This window comes from Macaca mulatta, chromosome X (genome assembly GCF_049350105.2).
Source record: "Macaca mulatta isolate MMU2019108-1 chromosome X, T2T-MMU8v2.0, whole genome shotgun sequence".
Taxonomy (NCBI): domain Eukaryota; kingdom Metazoa; phylum Chordata; class Mammalia; order Primates; family Cercopithecidae; genus Macaca; species Macaca mulatta.
In genome coordinates, this window is record NC_133426.1 from 14158737 (window position 1) to 14180824 (window position 22088).

General features: G+C 35.9%; 1 protein-coding gene across 1 annotated transcript in view; it reads left to right on the forward strand.

Moving 5' to 3' along the window:
* Window positions 1–4325: 4325 nt before the first annotated feature.
* Window positions 4326–22088, forward strand: part of GLRA2 (glycine receptor alpha 2) — a 230002-nt gene continuing 212239 nt past the window's right edge. The window contains 2 exon segments of the mRNA NM_001266926.1: window positions 4326–4833; window positions 6935–7068. Of these exon segments, the coding sequence (NP_001253855.1) occupies window positions 4766–4833; window positions 6935–7068 (202 nt within the window). The 5' untranslated portion in view covers window positions 4326–4765.

Here is a 22088-nt window from a genome sequence, read left to right on the forward strand (position 1 = left end):
AATTTGGTAAGTTAAAGGCATAGGAGAATTAGACTTCAGTTTCCATTGCATTGCAAATAAAACCTTTTCAAAGCTCCTAAGTCTTACTGTCCTTGAAAGTGGAATTGTCCAATGAACAAAGGTAAAACATGAATTTTAACAGTGAGTAAATGAGATTAAATAAATTAAGTAAATGAGATTAAGACTCTAAAAACACATCTTCAGGTCTGATTTCATGTGATTTTCAAGAGTATTCTACATGGAAATCTTTTATGTAACATGTATTTATGTAATTATGTAACACTTTATGTTATATATGTATTTTACATATTATGAGAATGAGACTGAGAGGGATTAAATTACTTGTCCAGTCACATAACCAATGAGTATTAGAGGTAGAACTTGAATCAAGGATATTAAATTCATAATCTTTTACTTTGAATTTAATTTTATGCTTTAGACTGCTGAGCCACTGAACTTGGTTTCCTTTCAAATAATCATAGTTCTTAACTTGTTACTTCCCTAACAAGTAGTTTTTTGAAAGAACTATTTGTGAACTATACATATGTACTTATATTATTTTGTTTAAGCCACAAATTTCTGATATATATTTAAAATTATATACTAGTTATCATCAATACCATTATGATGATTGTCATTATCATTGAATGTATGGCGATATAATGGTGGACCAAAACATGTACTGTCTCTGTCCATTGCAAAGCTTGCTACATAAGCAAACAGTCATACACATGTATAAATACAATGATGATGAGCTCCTTGAGTCAGAGTTGGAGAGTACTATGAAGGCCTGTAATAGAGTTGTTAGAGTAATGCAGGTCAGGAAAGGTCTTCCAGAGATTTGAAAAATAGGGTGGTATTAACCAGACAAAGATGGGGGACATGAATACTTCATGAACAATACAGTAAGCATTAGGGACTAAGAAAAAAGACCAATATGGCTAGAGGGGAAGAAATGAAATGGTTAGTGGATGAGATGAGGAACAATGTAGGCATGGGCCAGACCATGTGGAACCTTTAGGTCATTAAGTAGTTTCCTTGCTCTACACAAATATCAATGGAGAGTCATAGTATTAACCAGGGGCTGTGACATAATCAGATTCTGATTTTGAACAAATCACTCTGGTTTCAGCATACGGGATGAGGTAATAGAAGACCAGCTGTTGGTTCAGGTAGATTAGTAAGAGGATGGCTGCAGCAGTACAGGCAAGAGATAAAGATATCTCAACTGGGGTCATGGAGGTTGAGATGGAGGGAAGTGGGAAGATTTGGGAGAAAAAATCAATAGGGATTGGTGAAGAACTAGATATGGTGGATGATGGAGATGATGCCTTGGCCTTTGGTTGGTAACAATGAAACAGACACAGTAGAATAGGAGTAGGAGTTGGAGGAATTATCAGAAGTTCGGTGTTGACATGAGTTTGAGGAGCTTTTGAGACATCCATTAGGAATTGTTTAGAAAGCAGTTGGATGTATAGGTTTGGGTAGAAATATACATTTCTGTGTCATGTGCATAAAATGATAATGGAAATTATATTACCGTAATATTTTCTAAGCGAGTGTAGTGCGAGAAGAGGAGACAGCCTAGAATATAGCCTTTAGGAAATACAACTTTTATAGGCCAGGTAGAAGAGGATATGCCTGCCAAGAAGACAGAACAGAAGGCAATCCAGGAGTGCACTGTGTCACAGGGTCAATAGAGGGAAGTGTTTCAAGGAGGAAGAAAAGGCCAACGACATTAGGTACCATGGAAATGTCAAGTAAGATGAGAACAGAAAAATGTCTTTTGGACTTAGTTACAAGAAATTCACTGGCAGACTTAGTGAGAGCTGTTTCTGTGGATTGATAGGGCTGGAATCCAAATTTAGGAGAGCTGAGAAGTAAAATGAGGAGGCTAAACTAGATCCTCTCTAATGTCCCTTACAACTCTACAATAATATAATGCTGTGATTTCATGCTGCTGGCCAGAGTCTCCTTTGTCACAGATTTCCTTACTCATCCTATTCCTGGTTAATAACACAACTCTTGTTAAAAGAAATTATTTGGCTGGGCATGGTGACTCACGCCTGTAATCCCAGCACTATGGGAGGCCGAGGCAGGCAAATCACAAGGTCAAGAGATCGAGACCATTCTGGCCAACATGGTGAAACCCCATCTCTATTAGAAATACAAAAATTAGCTGGGCATGGTGGTGCGTGATTGGAGTCCCAGCTACTTAGGAGGCTGAGGCAGGAAAATTGCTTGAACCCAGGAGGTGGAGGTTGCAGTGAGCCGAGATCACGCCACCGCACTCCAACCTGGTGACAGAGTGAGACTCCATCTCGGGGGGCCAGGGGTGGGGGGAAGAAATTATTTACAAAGACTATATTACTTTAAGCATCATTACAACCTTAAACAAATTTGACAGAAATCATTTTCTTCTATCTTTATACCTATATTTTCTTTTAGAAATAATCTTGAACACAAAAAAAATCTTGTGCTATTTTTCCATGTATAACCAATTGAAGAAATATTTCCAGGAATTGATTTTATATATTTTTTTGGGTCAGGACAGCAGGGATAAAATCAGGTCTAGAGTTTCCATGTGGATGAATTTGGAAGTGAACAGATTTGAAGCTGCAGTCCAGGGATGTCTCACACTACACCATACTGTTTTTCTTTTAAATTGAATCATTTTCTCTAGGCTTTGAAAGTTAAGAAAACACATTTGAAGAATTGATTTTGTATGTAAATAGAATGCTTGGGCACACTGCATTTCATCTAAAAAGAGATTCCTATATTTTCACTGTCTTACTGGGATAGAAATCTTATGAAAGGGCATATAGACTCTTGCTACTCAAAGTGTGATCTGTGGACAAGCAGCATCAACTTCAGCTAGGAACTTCTCAGAAATGCAGAATTTCAGGCCCCACCCCAGACCTACTGGATCATAATCTGCATTTCAGCAAGATCCTCTGGTGATTTATATTAACATTAAAAGGTAAAAAGAACTTGCCATCTTTTTTCTCTGAATCTACTTCTTAAAAACATAGAATTCATTGTTACTCTACTATGATATTTAAACTGATCCAAAGTTTGTCATTTATGGAATAAAAATTAATCATATTATTTTGTTTTAAAATTAAGACCTCCGGTAAAGTGCATAGGTGACTAACAAGGAATATTTCACAAAAAAATAGGTTACTCTCCTAGCTTATAGTAGGACATGCGCTTTTTTATTTCCCCTTCCCAGAAGCTGCTAATTATCCGCATTCGACTATCTACCCTTCCTCTTTTTTATTAATAATAATATTTGTAATTTTAATTTGAAATAGCAGGGCTACTTGTCATACTTTTGTACAGATTTATGAACTTCATTATTTTCAGTCCCTTTAGCCAATTTAGGAGAATACCATATGCACTTTATTACATGACTGTTCCCAGTGATTAACATCTGGAATGGGCAGATGAACTAAACTCCCAGTTGCACTTTTCCTTGCTCCATTTCTAACATGGAGCCCTGCTCTAACCGTTAACCATGGCAAGAAAAGATTGCTACTGCCCCCTGCCGGCCCATTGTCTCATTTCCTTTTCTACAAATCTGTGACTTGAGGATGCCCAAGGATTTTGAGCCACTGAAGAAAGCTCAGTTGGAAGGGGCTTTCCCTAGTAGAGAGGTAGAGCGATCCTTTGGGAATAGGCGGCTAAAATCAAATGAAAACATTAAAAAGGCGAGGAAGGCATAAAGGACTTCTAAATTAAATTATCGATCTTCATGAACCTTTTTCTGCACACGGGCTTCTCTGTGCCAAGGAAATGTTTCCTTCTCTTCAGCACAGGACTCCTCTTTTGCCTCTGGCTTCCACTTACAAAGAGTGAACTGTCCACACCCTTATTATAATTTCAGTACTCTGAATCCTGTTCTCTGTTTCCCTCAATTTCGTTTTCCCACGATTAAACCTTATTCCCTTTTCTGTTTCAAACTCACGTCCCGCCCACCCACCGACAGGCTAGCATTTCCAGGAGCTCAGACCCCACTTCCCTCACCCTCTCCAGACCTCTGTTCTCCTCTTGCTGTCATCGTACCCCCTTCAGTACCCCCTCGCTGAATGGCTACTCTTTGCCTTCGAACAGCAGGCACGTCCCCTCTTGAATGCTTTTCCCCGACCCCCGCCCCAAGCAACTGAAAAAGGAAACATGCGCACTTCAGAGCTTGGAGCTGTCCGAGTGCTGAAATTTATAGGCTGGGTAAGATCACGTCTCCGTCTCTTTCTATAGCCCTCATTCCAGCACAGGATCTCAGCAATTTTTCTCTCTTTCCCCCACCCACTCCAGCGCGCAGAGTCCTTTCTTCTCTCTCATTTGCAACTTCTTTTTAATAGGAAACATTTTCTAGAAAAAGGGCTTTGCTAAACAGAAAAGATATAAAACAAAAGCCACAGCTATCTAGCATGGCATTGTCACCAACTCCCTTTGCATGGTGATGCGATTAAGGTAGAAGCATTTTTATTATTCAGGAAAAGGAGCTGGGGGATTCATCAGTTCTGAGGCTTTGTCTTTCTGGGTTAGCTGATGGTCCCAAGCCTCGGTTTGACCTGACCATGATGCCCAGGACTGGCACTTTTTCTTTTTTCTCAGCAAACTGTACAAAACCAAATCTCTTTTTGATTTTCAAGGAAACTAGGTTCCTGCCAAATTTTGAATCTGGACAGTAAAGAGATACTTTGTCCTAGCATCTTTCTGGAATCATTTCGGGATATTTTCCACAAGCAACACAGAAACAGGAATGAACCGGCAGCTAGTGAACATTTTGACAGCCTTGTTTGCATTTTTCTTAGAGACAAACCACTTCAGGTAGGTGAAACGACTTTGCATGTTGATATTTAAATTGTTTAAAAGAGAATGTGTCATGTAATTGTTATGTATTTCTCTGTGCCCTGGACTATATTATTTTAATTTTATAGAGGAAAGTTATATATATTTTGTTCATTTTAAGAGCCTAATAATAGTGGGAGGGTGGTAAATTTTCACAAAAGCAAGTTTTATGATGCATAGCCGCACTCTATGCAATTCAACACACATTTTCACAGCCAATGTGATATTAAGGTAGTCTGATGAGTTGCATGCTCTTTACATTTCTATATAAGGGTGATATTTTTGCTTTCAAATTTTTCTGAAAGTAATTTAAAGGGATATTGGGTGCAGTGTTTTTCATATAAGATGATTATATTAATTTGGCAGGAGCATGCTCATTTTAGATAAAATATAAAAGATCCCTAATTCTCAGCCAACTTGAGACTTCTATTATATTTCAGAAACTGGAGGCATACTATGAGGATTACAATTTAGGAATTTTCTTGAAATATCAAAAATTTCTTTTTACTACTATATTCTACTATTCAATCTGTTTGGAAATTGATTGCCTACCAAAATTTAATTAATATGACATAATTGTATTTATGTACGTATGAGAAGTGGAGTATGCATAATTAAAGTGAGAAATTACTATTTTCATGCTTGCATTTTCTACATAGTTTGCGAATAGTTATCAAATCAATTGATACCTCAAAATATCAAATCATTACCAGTAAGTAATATAGTCATCTAATGACAGAGAGTAAAAGACTCAGCAGAGACAGGAGATGCTCTTACAACAAAGTATAGGACTCTAAATTTAATTTTCATTAAATTTTATGGCATTTTTTCACAGAACCAAGATAAATGGAACACATAGTAATAATGCTATGAATACCGGGAAAACCCACTATGTTCCTTTCAGGTTTACACCTCCTACTATGATTAAGAAAAAATATAGGCTGGTTTTTATTAGAATCATCATCATCATCATCATCATCATCATCCTCACCACCACCACCATCATAATCAAATAATACTTGATTAATCAGATGATTCTGCATATGAGAATGTGAGTATTTATGCATGATCATATCAATTTTTAACTCCTACAAAATATTTATATCATCTTTGCACTTATTTTGAATACCCCTTCTTTGAAAAACGGGCAAGAATGTGGTATTTTCTTAGTGATAGAATTCAGAAGACACTATTTGTTAAACTATTGAAAACAAAGCTTATAAAATATATAGTTTAGGGAAGAAATTTCAGTTAACCACTATGTATTGTGAAATAATTAATTTTGCTACAAAGCAAATACGCTATGTGTAATAAGCTCTTTATTACTTTTAACAGGAAAATGAAAATCTGAGAAATTTTTAACCAACTTTCAGTGTTTTGGTGATAAAAAGTCAAAATGATTTAGAAGTGTGTTTTCATTAATATTTTTTAGAGAGCCAACAATTTAAATGCTTATATATAAATAACTGATAAAATAATAGAAGTCACATACATGCTCACTGTTGACCTATTTTAAAATGAAATGAAATGTCCAAATGAAGGTTCTCTTTTAGATATCACATTGAAAAATATTAATAGTTGATAGTTGGATTAGAACTAGCAGATGGGAAAATAAGCAATGAAATAATAAGTTTGTTCTGCCCATCTTATTGTATATTTCTTATAAAAAGTAGAGGACTTATATTTAGGGCTGAAATGCTGAAACAATTTTTTAAGTCAGATAGAAATGATTTTAAGACAATCACACGAATTGAAAAAACATCTCATTTTTCTGAATAGTTTTAACTATATATACATAAAATCTACAACCTAAAACTACATTGTCTGTTCTCAAACATCTTATGGTTAAAGTTTGGAAACTTGAGAGATGTGACTCAGGATTTATAGTTCCCATCATTTAAAGTTAACTTTAGAACATGTACAAGTTCAGAAGTTGGCCAAAGAGTTTGGATTTTTCTAGTTTTCTTCATACTAACATATCAAATATCTTTACCAAAATGTAATGTTAAAAATGCAGTGAGCATTAGTTCTTAAGGGATGCAAATGAAATTGTTGCTAAAAGAGTTAATGATGTGTTTAGGACGGCTTTCTGCAAAGACCATGACTCCAGGTCTGGAAAACAACCTTCACAGACCCTATCTCCTTCAGATTTCTTGGACAAGTTAATGGGAAGGACATCAGGATATGATGCAAGAATCAGGCCAAATTTTAAAGGTAGGTTCCACTTAAACGTACATTAAGCCTTTGAGAAATCTTCTAGATGTTTGAATAGTTAACTGAAAAACATTTTCAGAGCTTTTAATTAAAATGACAAGTATAGTGTTCATTTTGCTGTTATTTTGCACCAGTTACTGATATTTTCATTTTACCTGTCACTTCCCACATTTGAAAACTTTCCTAGTTTGTGTTCTATTTCACGAATAAAATTAGTGTCATAAATTATGGCCATAGTCCCTATTTTTTCGTAAGTGGGAATGTGGCTGAAAGTGAATACAAGAGCAAGTGACAGACTTGACTTGCTTGAATATCTACCAGGATGCATGCAAGTTTCAATGGTTACTCCAAAATATTTGGTTTTGATTTTAAATACCTACATCAAAGTAGAGTTTAAATCTCTATAAAATATGCCACTTTACATACTTTCAGGCCTCTTTAATTTTTAGACTTTGTAAGAAGAGGTTCTAATTTTTTGTTCCCTTTTGTTTAAGTATTCTCATTGTTTATTTGAAATTGTTTATTTGAAATCAACAGAGATCACAGAATTGTAAAGTGCACATGTCAAAGATGGTGGATACTTTCTTTGTTCAATTAGAAGCAAACCAATGTTTTTTGTTTTTATTTGTTGAACATTACAAAAATGTAGTTAATAGTCTGCAGAAATGCTTTTTAAATATATTTAGTTTATTTTTATTCTGAATCAGAAAAAAACGAATAAGAATCAATTATTAATAATTGAATCATGTTGATGCTTTAATTTTTAAATACATAGTTTAAGTGATGTTGTCTTTTTCTTGTAATGAAATTTAACATAATGCATTATGAAGTGTTTATAACATTTTGTAAAAGGAGAAACCTATAATGTTCTGGATATTATATAGCAATTCATGCATTGCTTACTTTTGTTTATTGGCAATTTAATGGCACACTTTTCTTCAGTATTGATTAATTTGTATTATTGGCAAATATAAGCATGAAAACTAAATTTTAAATTCATTTCTTCTTTAAATGTTACACCTCTGAGTATACCCAGCTATGAGCATATTTTATAAAGAAATATGTCAGAATTTTGGCGAAACAGTATTTTTTAAGTATCTCCAAGAGAGACAACTGAACTACATTCAGAGAAGTTTTTCTGAAAAAAAAAATCTTCATGTTCATCCCATTTCTTAATTTTGTGGTCATTGCTTTGGAAGTCAGTATTTGAAATAAAATCTTGTGAATAACAAACTGAGAACCAGCTTTCAATGGGATTGCTTGTTCATATATTTATCCACTAAGCCACTCAACAACTTTTGAGTCTGGATTATCTGCAGAATACTAACTGTTGGGTGCTTTGTAAAATTGGGAGATGAAACAGTTTAGGTGCTTTTATCAAAAATTTTAGTGGAGGGAGGAGATGTTACATGCATACTTTTACTATTAGATAGAAATAGGAAAATACCATTAGGAAATATAGGTAAATTGCTACAGGATTTCAAGAAATGGAAAGATAATTTCCTATTAAGATATTCATGGAAAGCTTTATAGAGAAGGTTCAGAGATGGAAAATTGTTTCACGTTTACAAGCATCTTGTTTCATAGCTGTTATTCATTTCTTTCTAAAAATACTTTTTCAAAAGGGCAGGAAAGTGCAAAGGGTAATAAAACAAACACGCATGTTGACATTGCTACTTTAAGTGACCACACAAGAATGAGCCATCGTTTCCACGTCCAATTTTTTCCTGGTTCTTCTGGGGATATCACCTTTGGGAAATGATATCTATCATGGTTCCAAAGGATAAATAAATGAGGAGAATGTCAGGTTCAGCAAAGTGTGGCCACGTTTGTTTTTTTTTTTTTTCGATGTATCTACTACTTAAAAGTCTAAGTACAGGATATTTTAATGACTTATAAAAAAGAAATGGGGCGGATATCACAGAAGACTCTAACGTTAGTGGGCTTCATTGAGTTTTATCTCCCTCTCCCTTTAACTCTTCACTTCAATGAACACTGCTACCTCTTCATAAAATTTATTTACATAGACCATTTATATCAGATCAATTATCTGACATCTCCCAAAGTTCTCTTCATTTGGGGGAGCTTGGTTATTCCTGGATTTAAAACACTCCCCATTATTTTAGACTAAAATAATTTTTTCTTGAAGTTCCCATGGAATTTTAAATGTCTAATATCCTTCTACATATTTATATTTTATCAATCCACTCCCACACCACATCTGAGAGGGCAGGGAAGTACCTTATTTTATATATACATACACACATAAAATATTGGTAGTGTAGGGAAAATAAGTTATCCTTTTCTCCAGGATAAGGAAATTAGAACAAAGACAGAGAGGAAAAGGTAGATCAATTATGAAGATTAGTGCTTCCAACTAGTTGTTGTAGTAGAATGTGAGGGTGGTAACTTTTGAGAGACCAACCAGTAGTCATAGTGGCAAGCAAAGATGATCTTAGCTGAGGTGAAGAGAAGGAAAGAGAAGACAGAGAAAATAGGGAACTTGTAACAAGGAGGAGGCTTAGATAAACACTATAATACTTACCATAGTTGATTAGTAATGTATCAATGAGGAATTTAATATAGTCAGTAGAAATGAAAGAGATTAGGAAATGTGATTGCATATAGAATAGTGACAGTCTCCCTGTAACTGTGAAAAAGCAATTGTCTGTGATAGCTATAAACATGATACTGATGATGATGTTGACAATTAAAATAATGGTGACTGATAAGAAGATAGAAGGGCAAAATTTGACCACCAGAATAAAATCAAGAGCCAAATATGGGCCACTGAGGTCAACAGAATGGTTATTCTAGAATTCTTATTAAATATTAGCATATTTCTCTGTTTACCTTGCTACCCTGCATTGGCAAGGGCAAAAGAAATGCATACATATAATTTTTCTTATTGGAAAGAATTTTTCCTGTATACATTTAAGTCAGTAAAATATCGCATGTCTATTCCATATCCCTGATGGGCTTTGAAAGATGTCATAATGGGCATATATATAAGAAGGAAAAATGGATGTAAGCTAGAAAAGATAACTACCAGAAATGATTCAGACTTAGACTCTGTAATTGAGAGATATTCTTAGAAACTACAGGGAAAAAAAACAGCTTTTCTGATGTGTTGAAGCACAAGTGTATAAACAAAGTCATGAGTCAGAGTTGTCAATTGAATTTTATCTATAAGATCCATAGAGACCTGTTTCAGATCTTGTCAAAACATACATTCAGTGAAAATCCTCAATTCAGATAAAAACACAAGCTACATCCATTCACAATTACCTGGTTCTGAAACCATGGTAAATGTTGATTCTATATCAAGAGATGAGCCTCTTTCCCCACTTAGGTGATTTGTCTCATTTTCAGTTGATTTATCATGGTGTTATTCCATCATCCTATCAGATATTCTTCTGTCAGCATTATTGTATCTTGAAAATGCACTTTAAACATTAGGCATTTAATGAAATGTTCAAATCTGGGCAAAATGCATTAGTTCTGTTTCTTTCTTTTTGAAACAAAGCCTTTATGTGTTTTAATGAAATTTTCTTTGAAAATAAAATTAACTTAGCGTTACATCCTAGTTTTCATCCCAATGTGAATAAATACATTTCACTAAAACATTCTTTTTGGGATAGAATCTAGAGTAGATAATGCCAGGAGATAATTATTCATTCCACTTCTTTGTGCCTGCCATGCACACTATTTTTTCCCACATCTAGAGACCTAAGTTGGAAAGTGTAATGTGTGACATTAAAACCTACATTTGCCTGAAATATGTTTTTCTGCAATTTCCAAAGAGCTAGCAGCTCAAGAGGTGTTTCAAGTATCATAGATCCACTTCCATGAAACCAGAGGTCTTCAGATTTTGCCCCTTGAAAATGATCATGTCTGTAGCCAAGTGGAGCTAAAGTTCAAATGTTGTGAATACCAATCCCTATAGAAGGTGCTTGAGCACAAGCGTCCAGCGGGGACACTTGGAAAGGGTGCTTCTTTCAGTTAGTGATAATGCAACCCCATCATCGCCATTTCTTTGATCAGCCTGGTGGGCATCAGACATTACTATGGAACCTGAGAAAGAAGACCAAAATGCTTGCAAGTATCAGAAGCATTGTGCCTGAGTGCAGAAAGTAGCAGAAGCCTCCAGGCACCTGAAAAAGTAACTTCATGGTCATGCTGACATTGTGGTTTTATTAGGAAATACAGACAGTAATTGGCCCAATTATAAATCACCTTGGAAGTGATTATGGAATTATCTGGATTATCTGCTTGACAGTTACCGTCCTCACAGAAGAATTCGTATCCTCCCTTAATTCTAGGTCTCCCTTAATTAATCAAGAGGCCTGAGGTAAATCACTCTTTAATGGCTGAGATGAAAAAAAGCCCTAATGGTACTAAACCCACATTGAAACATATGAGAGTAATTGTTAAAAAGTATACAGAAAAAGAGTTTTCAGGTGTCTACAAATGTCAAATATGAGTCAGAGTTGTCAATTATAAAACTTTTAAAATGATAATAATACAGCATATGATTTTTTGAGACATTATCTTTTAATTATGAAAGCAGTCATTTTAAAATGGCCTAGAACTAAGCCCAATTTCGAGACAGTTGACACTCTCATTAGGGAAATTACTCTTGGCTAAATGTATAGGCTATAGTTATCAGTGGGAACCATTCATTGAAGAAATTCAAGGACAACTAAGGGAGAATAGAAAGAAGGAAAGGAAGAATAGATTTATTTTAGGATAAATTATTATAAAATTACCTTGCAAAGTACATACAGCATGGGGGACTATGTATATATTAGTATGTCTATATATATGCACAAATGTTGTGTTTATATATGCAATAGAATGTCCCTAAAAGATACACAAGAGAGTGGAAATATCAGGCGCTTCTAAGAAAGGTGACTGGATGCCAGGGAGACAGGGGTAGGAAGAAAAGTTACTTTTCTCTGCACGCTTCTTGAATGCTGATCATTACATGTATTTCCAATTCAAAAGGGTAATTGTTAAGCACTTCTAGAGAGGTAAAGCTCAAGGGAGCGCCTCTCTTGGGTAGTATGGTCCATGGTGGCAGATTAGAGTCAGTGTCACTCTTACTTTAAGTGCAGTAACATGCACGTGGCCTGATTTCAATAGTACCCAAGCCCTTGAAAGAAATCCCTTGCCCAATAACTATTCTAACCTAGCTTGCTATTATAATGGCTAAAATTACAGCACTGTTGCTTCTGTTCTTGGATTAAAGATTTTATTTCATATTAAAACCACTTGATGGAAATGACAGTAAGCCCAATTAGTCTTTTACTCCATAATTTGAATGAGAGTATTTGGTTGTAGTCTGGCACTGTGGAAGAATATTGATGGTGCAAGGCATTATAAAACAAGACAATAGGGGGAAAAGGTTATTGAAAGGAAAGGCTGGGAGTAACAAAGGGAAACATATATGATAGTTTCGTTCAGAGACAATATTGATGAAGATTTTTGAACATCAAAAATCACTGGCTGTGTCACAATTTATTATACAAATGTGTTGGTTGGTGTTCATACAACTTTTGTGTGCTGTATGAACACCAATCAACACATTTGTATATACTAGGCTCCTACTGTGGACCCACAAGGTTTTTTGGGGATTTGAAGTGGCATCAAGAGGGCATCTACAGCATTCTAGTGCGCCCTGGTAAAGCATATTCCAATAAGTCTGTCAGCATGTCTTTTATTCCATAGTGACAGGGTAGTATAGTGGAAAGAGCCCTGAACTTGGATCCAGAAGACCTATGTTCATGTCCTGGTTCAGCCATTTTTGAGAAAAGATGTCTCCACCTATCTGTGCCTCAGATTTTCTTCTGCCTTTACCTACCTCACTTGGGTTGTACTGAGGATCAAATGATACCATGAGCGTGAATTATTTGTTTTCAACTGTTACTAATATACAGATAATTTGAATTATTATTGCAATTCCTCCATTTTTCTTTTATAGTCAATACTTACTGTGTATTGTGAAAACAGCTGCTTGATTTTCTAAATGGAAGAAACAAGTTAGAGAAATTCGGGCATCTCAGATTCCTACCAGAGTACCCATAATGTAGATGTCATATGCCTCCGTTGGTTTTCCTTTTATTAGTTCGGTGGGGAAATTTCCAACCTGAAATGACTATTTCATATTCCTAAATAGAAAACAAAGAGGGAGCCATTTGTGGGAAGGAATTATCTTTACACATTCAAATCCCATCTCTGATTATTTTCTTGGATTCATTTAAAAAAATAAACCAAGTAAGAGAAATAGAACAAATTTAACTTAGTCCTATAAAGGACAACCTTAAATTTAACTGAAGATAATATGACTGCCATTTCTGATGTATTTTTCTTGTCCAGTTACTATAGTTGCAAGGTTCATTGCACAATAGTACTGAAATGATTTCCTATTTTAGAATAAGTATTTAAAAGAGCATTTGGTCTCACAACATGGCAGGTTAAGTGCACCAGAAATGGAAGCCCATAATTTTTTTAGTCTTTGAGAAAGTACTGCATTGCTCCTTGATTGATTCTGGGTGACCCCATATCCTTAATTTTCATTATTGAATGAACTTAAATATTTTATCCTTAGTTTATAGAGCTTGCTGGTCCTCCATGTCCTGAAGGATAATTCAGTCAATTTTGCTGATAATCTGAGACTTAGATGGCAACAATATTCAGGTCTCTTGGTGCTTAATGAATGGACAGTATAATGTGTTCAGTTGGGGCAGTTAGGTTTAGAATAAGAAAAAAAAATAGTCATTTGTTTGTTTTTGATGGTGTCGGATAATTTTCTTGCTATGTTGCATCAGCCATTGTGGAACAGGATCTTAAAAATTGAACTGTGTTTGATGAAGCCTCAATAACAAGGTCTTTGGAAGCATTCTGGGCTCTCTTTGGAATTAACGCCTAGGATGCTGTCCTGACTGTTGCGTGAAGCGTTTGCTCATTGACTTCTTTCCTGAGAGAGCTACTCTGCACACTTATGACTGATTACAGACACTTTCAGCCATGCAGAAGCCACTAAGGGAAGCATATGAGCAAAAGGCATAGGCCTCAAATGGATATTCTAATGTGTGCAGTACACGTAAGAACAAAGTCACTAGGTTACTCATTTGGAGTCTAGTTTGGCCAGCCAACAAAGTGGTTATGAGGCAAATACAAGAGAGAGAAGCTGGACCCTTTCTTTGACTCACGCTATGGTTTGTGTACCCATCATTCCATTATTAATATGATACACCAAATAGTGGCTCTGTATACTCATCCAAAGGGCAAAATAAATTCTGGATTCAGTAAAAGTATGAAAAGTCCATAGGCAATTATCATTTGAGAAAAGGCATCTTCACCATCTGTGAAGTATGTATATGACGGATAACTCTTGTTTTCTGTTTTTTCTTTTTTTCTGATGAGGGTGGAACATATTTTCTTGTGGGGAAGAAAAACCACACTTACCTATGCACTGTCAAAGCAATATAATAAATTTGTGGCAAGGGAGTATAAATGTAGGTACAAAAAATTACATGTAATAGTTTTACATCTTTATATTTGAGTCTAAACACACAGTTAATTTGTTAAATCTTTTAATAAATAATTAGTGACTAGTCACCATGTGCCAGGCACCATTATTAGGTGCTAAGTATAGAGTGGTAAATAGAAATTTAAGCTTTCAAATGTCAGTTCTTACTATCTCACTTAAATAAAAACTGGAATATAATTTGTAGGTTGAATGCTTATTATCCAGGATCTTTGCAGGAAAGAGACCACACATTTCAATGGCGTGAGAGAAAAAAACAACCCTTAAAGGGAGAGTGTAGTATTCTGGGACTGTCAACAAAACTGAAGAAGCAGGGGAGGGAGTGATTACCAGAACCTGGTGAAGGCAGCTATATAGAAGGGTCACCTAATGAAACCTGTGGAGGAATGTAGTCAATTTGTGCTATCCTAGCAGGAAGTAAGCCTGAGAATAAATATCCAGACCTTGCCCTCCTCCCGTTTTCTATTCTCCTGTGGGAGCCTTTCATTAGCCAGATTCAACTAACAGAGAGCAAGGGAGCCCACTGATACAAACCCTGAAGGACAGCTTCCTAGGGTACAGAGAATAGAAGAGAGGGGTTGGGGTGGGGAAATGGAAGACAACCAGCACAAATGTCAACTTATGAGCAAACTCACCCCTCACCATTCAGGTGGTTGAGCAGACATCTCCAACACTGATGACAAATTTAGTAAGCCGTCTTTGATCAGTTTGGAGACCATTTGGATATATTATCCTAATAGATAAGTGCTATCCCCAAAAGCAGAGAAGAGAGAGAAATACAGTGTAATGTGATTGTTCTGTCTCCTAAACAGAAAACAGGAAGATGTGCAATAAATGGATTGGTGTATATGTGTGTGCGAGAGAAAGAAGGAAGGAAGCGGGGAGGGTGCAAGATGGGGAGGAAAGGGAGGAGACACTAGAAATAAAGGGAGAGAGACAGGAGGAGACAGAGGGGAGAGAAAGAGAGAAAGGAAAAAATGAGGGATAGAGATGGGAGGGAGAAAGAAAAAGAGAGATCTTCCTGTGGAGCATATGAAAGTAATTAATACAGTTTCCTTTCTGTCTGATTGAATATATTTGCTAATATTAACGTGCTCGTCCCTACAGTAATTCCCTCCAGGCTCCCCATGCTGGGATATGTTGTGGGTTTGGATTTGAGCAGAAGACTTAATGCCAAGTCTCTCTGGGGAAGCATTTATCAGATAAATTCTTTCCCTTCATGCTCTTTTGTTCTGCATAGATCTGGAGAAAGGGTGTTAGAAGAAAAGATTGGGTAAGGGGTTAAAAAGGCATGAAGACCAGGGGCAGAGTAGTGTGCATTTCTAGGAAATGGAGAGTTCTGGGAACAGTTGCTCATTTCCCACTCCTTGGCTGGTTTGATTATCACAGTTGTAATACAGCTACTTATCTTGGCAATTCTCCTATGTTAGGAAAAGCCCAGGACTACTTTACCGCACAATTTTTACTTCATTTTAAAACCAAATGTACATAGAAGGTAATATAATGTATCTTCTTCTAATTTATTTGCATTTAAATACTTCAAAATGTTGATTTCTAAGAACCACTTCATGACCAACAAGACAGTCAAGATTTCTTTTATCAGGCTTTTACTAGAAAAAGCATTTTGCCCATTTCCCACCACCCAAATAAATGCATTCAGAAAACAAGGGATCTGTTTATTTATATTTGAACCTCAGAGTCTCTGAAAAGTGAATGAGACACACATTAGGCAAACCAAACTTAAGTTAGATGATGTGATTCAGGAAAATTTATAAATATAATGTACAGTGCTCACAATGGATTTCTCATATTCTACTTTTTCCTTTGAATTAACTCTGGTTTATTACGTAAGCGTTGTATGTAGTGTGCCAAATCAAAGGGTTTAGGATTTAATACCAAAATTAACAATCAACCAGATGTGTATCTCAAGCTACATTTTTCAGAAGACCTGCTTCAGAGCCACCTGAGAGTCTGGTTAAAAAGGCAAATCCTGGGCCCCACACCTCTCCATCTACAGAATATATGGATGATGGGATCTTGGAGTATTCGTTTTGTCAACTTAAATCTATAAATTTGGAAAAGGAAAGGAGACTTTATTTCTTGTAAAGGGTTATAGTCTTCAAGGTGATCATCCTGCAGCCTGGGAAGCATGTCTTTGGACAAGACTAGAGACAGGCACTTCAAAGGAGGAGTGGTTGGGATAGGAACTTTATGTTGAACAGGTTGGCTAAACATACATATTCAACAGGTTACAGAAGGCTATGAATATTCACAAAGGTGGTTCTGATGCATGTGTATAAAGTAAACATGCATGTAACATACAACCCATGTTCACTTTGAGGTGGAGACTTAATATTTAAATGTCTTACAATTAAAGCCTATATGTCAAAAGGCCTTTTTGGGACACAGAGGCATGCAAGAGTGATCTCTGTAAACCAGCCAGAATCATCAGTCCATGGTTCGTGGTCTTCTTATTAGGAGAAAGTTACTGACATCAGTCTCTTGTCCCATCAAAACTGTAGTTATGGTTGATGGAACAGGGGATCAGTTAGTCAGCCTCTGTGAACTGGATGAGTTGTAATTGTTTTAATATTGCTTGAGACCAGTCCTTATTTAACTGCTAGAGAAAAAAAAAAAAAAAAAAAACTTTGTGGCAGTTAGAACACAGTTTATTCTTTAAGTGTAGGGGTGCATGACTTACCCCTTGCCTAGCATGGTTTTAGGTCCTGTATAAAATTTCATATCTCATTGCCACAAAGAGTCTGTTCTGTCAGTCTTATGATCTCTACTTTAATATTAGTGCTCATCAGTTGTTGTGTCTAAACCCCAAAAGAGAGGAGGTATAATGAACTGTGTCTAACCTCCTGTCCCATTGTGGCTGGGAACTCAATTTAAAGGTTTTTCTGGAGTCCCCTTGGCTACAAGAGGGTCTATTCAGTCAGTAGGGGCTTAGGATTTTATTTTAAGTTTACAACTTTAACGAAGTCATTACTCCCTATAGGTTAAGACCTACAGGACTAGAAGAAGACATTTTTGCCCTTATATCAGAAGGATGATACCTTCTTTATAGTACTTTTTCCCCAAGATCCTATGTGCCCATGTTGTTTTACGGAATGAAGGGGGGAAAATCCCACAAGAGGAAAAAAATACCGAAATTGAGACTCATGAGGCCTGATTTTAACTCCAGTTTTGACAATTATGACCTGGAGTATGCCACTTAACCTCTCTGGGAGTCACTTTTGTTATCTGCAAAAAACAAAAAAAGACTTAGAACAAGATGTCTGTTTACTTCATTTCTAACTTTGATGGTCCCTGTTTCTAATAGCCTAAATGAATATCTTTGGGTATGTCCTTTTGTAAATTGTTGACTTACCCAGAGAACTTGGATGCACCCAGTCTTCTGAGATAATGTTTCCTTTCTGGGAAATTATTAATTCTGTCCAGCATTTTTCACAGTTGCCTCTACCTTATTTCAGCTCCCAATATTTCAAGAACTGTTATTGCAGGGAAGACCCTGGAAACTTATGAGGCGATTACTGAAGAAATAAGCTATTACAATTTTTGCCTTGCTCTTGGTTTGGAGGTAGCAAATTCATGTCCAAAGGCTGCTTCTGGGAAATGTAGCTATCAAGTTTCTTTAATTCAGCGTCTGGCCAAAGATGTTTCCCAAAATTCTAGTCCATGAAATGTTCTCTGATATAAGTTTTCAAATGTAAAGTAAGTATAGGAAATTGTGCAAAACATCCTTTGAGAGAGACCTAATATCCATTTGCATATTAAAAATTGTGAGAAAATATGTAGTAAAACTAAGTACACAAATAAGTATTTTAAAAACTTTTTTACGCCGGGGTTTGCCTGATGTTCACTTGATCACAGATTTCTTATCATGAGTAACATCCTGGAGAACCAGTGTTTAATGGAATACCTTGGAAAATGTAGTTTTGGTCAAATCCAGAAACCTAAACAAATTTTGCCATGAAAATAGATGATAATGATGATGGGGAACTTAAATATACATAAAATATAATAATTTGCTAGAAAGAGATTATTCATAAGAGTGAGAAGGGTCCGGCATTCAGTAAATGAGGCTTTCATTTTGATATATGTTCAACATTAGCATTATGATGCCACAAGAGAATTACTCTACAAGTTAGAATATTATTGCAGTCTATTTTTCTCCTGCTTCATCTACATGAATGAATAAATAAACAGTGGCATTTTGAAAAGCATAGAGAAAAGAAATTAGTCAATACATCAAAATACTTGGAACTAATAATCACCTACTGTTTTAGTCTTTATGATTTACAAAGCTGACAAATAATAAATACATTTAAACAAGTGATCTTTAACCTTGAACTAGAGACATTTCTTCGGCAGTATATGACAAAGTTTCACACCTGTATGAAGAATTTTCTTTTGGATTGCTATCTTCTTTTTCAGGCAGCTTTCAAAAATGGGTAAGTCTTGTAGTTGTGCAATTTCCACTCATTTGCTGAGAATATTTTTTCCATCACTTCCTTGCAATGAAATTTAAAAAATTTAATTATATACTAAAAATCTCATTTAAAATGGAAATCATGCAATATTTATCTTAAATAACTTGTGCAGATTTAAGATTAACTTCCTATTTATTAGTATTAAATCATTCTAAGTTTCTCTGCTTAAAAATGATAATGTTTCATATACTTCAATATATAAATTTCCAGGAAACACTATTGAAAATTGTTTGCAATGAAGATGGATGCAGAAAATGAAATGTCTTTGAAATATCACTAAATGTCTTGGGGAAAGGATGATTACATATAGATATTCTTAAATATAATATATATTTAACTTTTAAATTACTAGTTTCTCCCTCATGCTTTCTCTGAGAGTGTTTGTCAAGTAAGCAAGCATGATTTTTTGTCTTCCTTCTTCTCACTCCAGGCTCTTAGGAAGAGATAAATAACAGAGTAGAGGTACGGAAATAGTAAGCCACCTCAGACTTAATCAGTGGCTCCTGAATCATGTCATTTATTTTACACATGTGATGGAGCCCCTACACATTCTATATCAAACTAATCCTTTATTTGAGACAAAGTATCCACAGTGATGACATTAGCATTGCTAGTATTCCACTGTACAGCCCACAGATAATGGGATACCAGTTGTCTTAGTGCATTTTGTGTTGCTATGATAAAATACCACAGACTGGGTAATTTTGAAGAATAGAGATTTATTTCTTGCAGTTCTGAAGGCTCAGGAGTCCAAGACTGAGGAGCCTGCATCTGGCGAGGGTCTTCTTGCTGAAGCATCCCACGGTAGAAAGCAGAAGGGCAAGAGGGCATAAGGAGGAAGGGGAAGGGAACTGAATTCATCCTTTTATCAGGAAGCCATTCCAATGAGAACTAACCCACTCCCATGACAATGACATTAATCCATTCATGAGGGCACAGCCCTCACGACCGAATCATCTCTTAGAGGCATCACCTCTCAACATTATTGAATTGGGGATTAAATTTTCAACACATGATCTTTGGGGGGGGGTACATTAAAACCACAGCACTGATTAACTTTGTCTTTTGATTGAGGTTGGCAGTCTCAGATACACTGCATCTTGAAGAAGAACTGAATAAAGGTTAACTATAAAGAAGTTATTTGGGCAGGCACACATTTGCTTACTTTGACTTCGAATTTTGTTTTATATAGTCTGAGTGCCTGACTTAGATCCTTTGCTATCATTTGCTTCCAGGGTCACAGCTTCTCCATTTCCAAGGCACAGATGGTGTCGTTAGATATTGGGGTATGAGAAAGTGGCTTTGCTGAATTATTACAGATGTCAAGGAATATGAACAAGAGGATAAGATTTTCTTTGGAATCCTGAAATTTGCTTTCCAAAGGAAGTATATACAGTGTCTTCCCGAAATATAAAAATTTAAGACATCATCCCTGTTTGAAAGGAAATGTTACATATGCCCGGGGTCATGCCTTGTGAATAGGAAGCCCCAGCACTGAAAATTTCACTTTTTTCAGAGGCCTTTTTAAATAGATGAATGCCACGCTACCTGTTCTCTCCAAAATTTAAGGTCACAGTTTGTTAATAAGGTTGCCATACTATTCAGTATTTATTTTATCTGAAATATTATTTCATTTCCTAGAATCCATGCCCACTCTGTAACCAGTGGCATGCTTAACCTGATCTTTATCAAACTAATCCTGTATTATCAGATATATTTTATCGAGCTCTCCCAACATAAAAGGAATTATCCACAGTCTGGAATATGTGTTCCTTTGATTTCCCCCAAGTTTCTGGCTCACGTTTGTTTATCATGCACATATGCCTCATTTAAGTGCATCCTTTAATCAAATATTCTGAGCAAATATTCCCACTTAAAACCCAGCAGGCGGCTTCCTGTTCCATAGATCTCCTGAATGCCAACAAAGTTTATAACATGCAGGGCTTTCCGCAGAGTGTATGAATTTGTGACTTGGGGCAAATATCTTAAACCCCATTAAGAAAAGGATTTCCTTGGCAAAAGAATACACTTATCTCAAGGAGAAAACTGCACAATTCTACTTGTCAACCAGCTCTGCAAATAGGATAATTACACACGTGAGATTTTTTTTTTTTTTTTTTCTGCCTACAGTTGAAACTCGGTTTGCAAATGGCTCCTGGGTAAAAAGTCTTCTATAGCACCTCCATTCCCCAAAATGAGTTCATTTAAGAGGTGCCAAGGTATAGTTAACAGCACTGTACTTTGGCTGAAGGAATCTTTGTGAAGCTCAGTAAGAATGGATTGACACGTGAAGCTTTCATGATTGAGTTATTCCTTCATCATGGGGCCTCTCTCATTCCCTCACAGATTGAAAAGAATATAATTATTACAGAAAAATTTGGAGCCATGTGCTAACAATATGTGCCATAACAAACCGTGTATACATAAAGTCTCAAACAAGCAGGTACCCTCTCAGTGTCCAACTTTTCATATAAATGCCAGAATAAATTATCCACTTCAGTGATAAAGCAAAGCACTTGAGGGTATTAACAAAAAGTGTCCATCAGTGACATCATGTAATATGCTATATACATCACAGAATGACACCTTTAAAAAATATTATTGATTTTTGATGGGTGATGTGGCAGGTGCAAAGAAGGCAAAGAAATAAAGATGGGATAATAAATAGATCGTAAAGGAAAGCTAAGATCAGAAATAAACTCCTGTACTTTTTATAGAAAATCCATAGTGCAGCTGCTCTGGGGTGCCTGATTGGCTATATCTTTATCTGAATGCACAGAAAAAGCAAGCTGAGCTGTCACCCAAGGGAGTGCAGAGCTCAAAATACTAGTATCCTTGATATTCTAGGTCTCTCATGACCCTTGAAACTCTCCTAGGCCTTCTCATCACTTTGGATAAAGTGCATACACTTGCACATGCTTCACAAAGGTTTCTATGTTTAGATGCTTTACTACATCTATCTGAGGTTGAGT